The 6,000-nt window shown below is 47.5% G+C and overlaps 1 protein-coding gene across 1 annotated transcript in view; it reads left to right on the top strand.

Annotated features, from left to right (window-relative positions):
* grin2ab (glutamate receptor, ionotropic, N-methyl D-aspartate 2A, b) overlaps positions 1–5,594 on the top strand; it is an 83,018-nt gene extending 77,424 nt beyond the window's left edge. Inside the window, exons 19-20 of the mRNA XM_029499885.1 lie at positions 168–960; positions 1,042–5,594. Of these exons, the coding sequence (XP_029355745.1) occupies positions 168–960; positions 1,042–2,041 (1,793 nt within the window). The 3' untranslated portion in view covers positions 2,042–5,594. The remainder of the gene's footprint in view (positions 1–167; positions 961–1,041) is intronic.
* Positions 5,595–6,000: the final 406 nt, after the last annotated feature.

The raw sequence follows: 6,000 nt of genomic DNA on the forward strand, positions 1-6,000 counted from the left end.
TCACATTGACTGTCATGCACGAGCTCGCCTCATGATTAGAAAGACATTAGATGGTATACACAGCATGCCAGAGCAAAAGATAATTTATCACCCAACTGCCTGAGCATCCATCCAAAGATCCATCTATTGTATCTGCTGTCTGAGGTGCATCTCTCCTTGTCTCCTAGGTAACTCACTTCATAGTCTGCCTGCAAAGGGTCCTGGTCTCTATAGCAACGCTGCTGGTCCACAGGGTTTCCTGTCATTGTCCGGGCGACACAAAAACCTCCTTAACAATGCTGCACCATTTCCTGTGCACCAAAACCCCCCTGGCCTTCAGACCAGCCCCAACAAGCCTCAGCTGTCAATCACCAATGACAACGGTAAGACCCGCCTCCCGGGACCCGCCTGCTCTGCGTCAAAACCTCGAGCCCTGTGGAAGAAGAGTGTGGAGACGCTGAAGACACAGCCCAGCGTCGTGTCTCCTGGCCCTGGCCAAAGCCCCACCCAAGCATCTGCACCTGGCCCTCCACCAATGAAGAGCCAGCGCTACCTGCCCGAAGAGCCGCCGCACTCCGACATCTCAGAGTGCTCCAGCCGGCCGCAGTCACACAAAGACTCTGACTCCATGGTGGCGAGGGGTGGATTTAAGCCCATCAATCAACTGAGGAAGAGGGGTGGGGGAGGGGGAGGAGGAGGTGGGGGTGGAGGAACCAAGATCTACTCCATTGACTCAGACCAGGCCAGTCTCCAATCAGCTCCCCCCTACCAGCGAGACAGCCAGGGGGGAGGTGACGACCACAGTTACCCTCCTGACCTCTTTCCACCTGACAGCACATACTCACACACTCACACACATTCGCACCAGGGGGATGCACCTATTTTGCAGCTGAGCGCCAGCCTGCTGCATCACAGTCACAGCGCCGAGGCTGACCTGCACTCCCTAAAGGACAAGAAGTACAGCACCTACACACACAGCAGGTAACGCATTCATCACAAATGACCCTCAATTACTTTTACTTTGTCTTTTTTGTAAAATCATTTTTACCCCTTTCATTTCAGTGCGAAAGACAAGACTGGTTCATTTGAAGCGCCCAGTGCAGGTACGGGGACACAAGGCATCAGGCCTGGTCACTGCCGGTCCTGTCTGACCAAGCTGACCGGTTACTCCGGCCTTTACACTGTCCGCTCGCCACAGGCCCGCTGTGACGCCTGCGCCCACCTGGGAAACCTGTACGACATCAGCGAAGACCACCTCCATTCACACTACTCCCACACACACACTCACCCACACAGCGGGGACATGTTTACACACTACCTTCCCCAGAGCGAGCTGGGCCTGGTAGGCGAAGGGGACGGGCTGGTCAGCCACTTTGAGCCATCCCCTTCCTCTCCGTCTCTTCTTCCCACCTCCTCATCGGCTCAGCACCTCCAGCTGAGTCGTCAGCACTCCTATGAGAACATGATTCCAGACAGCATTCCCGAGCGGCAGTCACAGCCACACGCTCACCTGCGGGGGCTGAGCCTGCCCGACAGAGAGAGGGAGAGGGAGCTGACCCTGGACGAGGGGGCCTACGCTAATGTTCTCACAATGCGCTCTGACCGTCCGTTCAGCAGCCGCAGCCCCCCTTCTCCGTCGCCATCGCACCCACAGAGCCTGGATGCCCCCATGCCTCTCCCCCGGCGCTCAAAGAGTCTCTTCCCCGATCGGCCATCGCACAACCCTTTCCTCCAATCAGCCCCCGGAACAACGCAACGCGATCCTGCCTCCCAGGCTGTCACCCGTTTGCCACAGAGAAGCTCTGCCCACGAGCTCTACAAGCAGCGAATGCCGATGTCGATGACCCTTGGTAACCATGGCAACCACCAAGTTAACCAGCTCGGCGGCCACATCGACCAACAAGTGTTCTACCCTCAGCAGGAGCCCCCCGTGGTGGCCTACATGGTCCCTCCTGCCGCCTCTCAGCCAATGAGCTACGTGACAGCACCGAGAGCCTCGAGCGCAGGCAGCAACCGGCCCCGGCTCTACCGCCGCATGCCCAGCATCGAGTCTGATGTCTGAGAGTCACACACAACACGCTTACTCTCATTGAAAGACACCAACACACACGCATGCAAAAAGGAGGTGTGTGTGTGTGTGTGTGTGATCGGACCAGGCAGCTCTGATTCTAAGCACATCGACGACAACATGCTAAAACACACACACAGACACGCAAAGGGTGACTAAAAGGTGAACGGTCTTTGTTTCTTTATCACACTCTAGAGGGCAGGGTTGGGGCCACAGGGACACCTCGGGCCACAACACAAGATGAAGCGTCTGTGTGAGTGTGAGTGTGTGTACTTGCCCCAGCTGTGGGCAATGAGGCAAAAACGGACAATATGTCTGACAGGACAGATAGAGGGACACTTTACGGTGGGATCTGATGGAAGATGACAAAGGAGCGTTTGGAGGAAGAGCCCACCTGTCCTGCCCTCTCACCCGCCTCTTGGAGATGATGGGGGCACAGAAATCCCCTTTCTTTCTGAGATTTCACACACACATGCGCACACACACAGTCATAAGTCACCCAAACACAGCCGCCTCCTCTTAGGACTCTCCTGTTGCACTATGATTTCTACAGTCAACCGTTATGTTGTCTGAGCCTCCAAACTGCACTGCCAGCATGGCTTAAAGAGTAGTTACCTACACTAGAGTAAACCTTGACTTGAATGGAAATTACTGTCTATGTAATAGTTTAGACTGGGAGGCGGGCAGCTGGTCAGGACGCAGGTCTGAGAAGTGTATCGGCGGAACCTGCCCGCAGATGTACAAACACGTGAACACACATGCAACATGTTTGTTTTTGAGGGGGGGAGTTTTAAAAAGAAAAAAACGGATAAATAAACAAGAAACCGACGGCTGGTTTCTGTTGATGTCAGCGAATTGAACATTCCAAAAAGTGGACCAAACATGGCCGCCAGTAAAACGCCTCTCAGGACGAGAGCGTGTGTTCTCGTGTTTCTAGATCAGGTGACAGTACAGTATAGCATCCTTGCTTCCTCTCTTAGCTAGCCTTCAGGTCATACTGCATGCTTCCTACTGCCCTGTGTTACAGTTAAACTCCTATACAGGGTCATATGTGCACACACACACACACAAATATATATGCACATACACAGGCACACACACATACACAGTAGTCTAAGATAGTAGTTTAGGGTGGGTGTGTGTGTCGAGGCTATGAGATAGCTTCTCTTTGTGCACTTTGTAGATTTTATATCCTGCCACCTACCACAGACGTTTGACCAAAAACACTTTTATACTTAAAAAAATATGAATATTCTCAGTCATTCGCTGGTTAGATGTTTTCTTTTCTCTTATTTCTCTTTGACATCGGGTTTTAGGGCACCATTAAGGGCACAAATTCATTTTGTTTCTATTGTGAGGTTAGAAGTTTTTCGGTATTAGATAATGAGTACAGCATCATACAGTATACACAACACTGACTCTTAATCTTTCTCTTCTTTTTCAAGCCTTTCCTTCTCCCTTCATCACCTTTTGTTTCCTTAAAATTTTTCCTTTTTCTTTTTTGCTCCTTCCCTGCTTCTTTTTATCGAGTAGATTTTGTATCATCTTGGTGTTTAAAAACTCAACATATTGTTGGAAATGACTTAATATCCGTAGTCGTAAGAATTCATCGGACTCAACAGCCCGCTCTCGTAGGACACAGTACTTTTTTCTAATAACTTTCTATGTTGAACAAAAGAGCTCGAGGCCCATTTTAATGTTTCCGTAGTGAATTTAAAGCCTGATTGCTTCACCGTTGCAGATTTACTCATCAGATTAATATTTGTGGACGAGTGCCAGAGTAGCTGGTTCTTGTGTGGTTCTCTGGCGGGGATGGGGCACTGTGTCTCAGCTGACAGAGTCACATGGCAACACACACTGACACACACACGCTCGACAAGATGGAAATGTGTGTATGAGTGTTCTAAAACTTCCATAATCTACTGAGTAAGGGCATTGATTTTTGAGTACACGGATTTTGATGGGAAAAGGACCTATTAGCTGAGCATCTGTCTGTTCTCTTTCTATTTTCTGTTCATCTTCTCTCTTTGTCTCGCTCTCTCTCTCTTTCGCATACACACACACACACACACACACACACACACACATATCTATACATTTGGCTGCAAAGAATGCAAGACAGTGTGAAACAAAAAAATTCACCTTTGAATGGTGAACGCTGCCCCTCTTTTGGTGACTTTAACAGGTTTGGTGTGTGAGTTATATGCACAATATCAGGTTGCAATATTATACTTCTGTACAGAAAAATCTTTGTTTTAAATGTTAAGAACTGATTTAATTTGTTTGATTTGAATGATATTTAGTGTTGAATTCATTTCAATAACAATGTGGCTTTTTATTCTGCTTCTTAAAAAAAGAGACTGGCATGTTTTTGGATTCTTGTGAGATTTGATTTATTGATTTATTTTCCTCTGGTGTGTTGTTGGTTGGTTGGGACTTCACTGTACAGTCCTCACTGTTTGGTTAAAGACTAGTTAAGTGTCCTGGTCGGCTCACCGGTTAACTGGCAGCCCGTAGCTGGGTCTCTCATCTGAATCACGCTGAATGGATAATGATAGTCCAGCCTGTGCGGCTAATATAAACCCCCTCCCACCCACATAGATCTCTTCCACTACGAGTCTGTGCTGTTCCACGTCAGAGTGAGAGTGTGTGTGTGTGTGTGTGTGTGTGTTTTACACCGTGCAGGCATTTATATAAGACAGAGGATGTTATGTGTATTTAGAGTTCGGTTTGGTTTGTGTGTGTCTGTGTGTGTGTGTGTACACTTTTCTGAACCCTCTTCCCTTCATCCCACACATAACATTTGACCTGGCTCTTACTCATATAACACACACGCAGATTTGCAAACACACACACACACACATTGGGTTTATGCTATTGTGGTGAAGAGAGTGTGTAGATGAGGTTTGTATGTCCACCATCACAGAGATTTTTATGCCAACCGTTTTCTTTTCTTTTTTTATTTTTTAAATTGCATGATGTGCTCGTGTTTCTGGTGGTACCTATTTTGCTGCAACACCTGAGTTCTCCCTGAGTTATACCTACTGGGCCACACGTCCCAGCGTCCCCTCCACCTGGGTCGGTCCGACCGGGGCCCGAGGCGGGATGGGGGGGGGGGGTCGTTTCCTGGCTCCTGCGTCCCCCCTGGCTGTCATCGTGGAACATGAGGAAGATGTTCCGGGTGTGCACACACATATAGCAGGTGGATCGTTGGTGTGTTGTCTTCTGGGTCTCCCTGCTGTGTATCTCACTTGTGTATAAGTTCAGGGGTTTCTAAGCTACTAGTTGTGTTGTAAATACCGTGTCACTCAGTACCTCTGTACAATCTGTAAATAAGTAAAGGTTACATTTTTCTACTTGTCTGGGTCTTCTTGATCTGTCTATCTGACTATAAAGGGCTACAGCGTCACAACAAACTAATTAATGGTTCACAAACTGGTCAGAAGAAGAAGAGCTGAACAAGCTGAACCATTAAACATTATTGATTTAGTAACATTTGTAACTGCAGACTTTATGACAACCTCACAGAAAGGTGATGAATGAAGAACCAAAGTTGCTGTTAATCTCTTATTATCTATCTAGACATATTTATCAATTATTTAACCAGACTTACTGATTTTTGTGTAAACACTTGTTCAAGTGGGCCGATAAAAACAAGGCTTGTTCTACTGAACATGGTGCTTCTAAATGTGTTATTTATTCATGTAAAATAAATATAATTACCAATTGTAGTCCATTTAGAAGAATTATTTTTGGGTTGGTATGAAAAATAATAATCTGACAGACTCATTCAAAAGCTTTTTACAGAGTTTCCAAGATCTCACAGTCCATCCACTGACGAGGAGGACCAGGAAACTGGAATGGACGCCAACGGAGTAGTAAGTCAACATATTTTTTCAGAAGTGTATTTCCAAAGTGACTCTATGTCTTATGTCATTCTGTATCCATCCATC

Source organism: Echeneis naucrates, chromosome 1, assembly GCF_900963305.1.
Source record: "Echeneis naucrates chromosome 1, fEcheNa1.1, whole genome shotgun sequence".
Classification (NCBI taxonomy): domain Eukaryota; kingdom Metazoa; phylum Chordata; class Actinopteri; order Carangiformes; family Echeneidae; genus Echeneis; species Echeneis naucrates.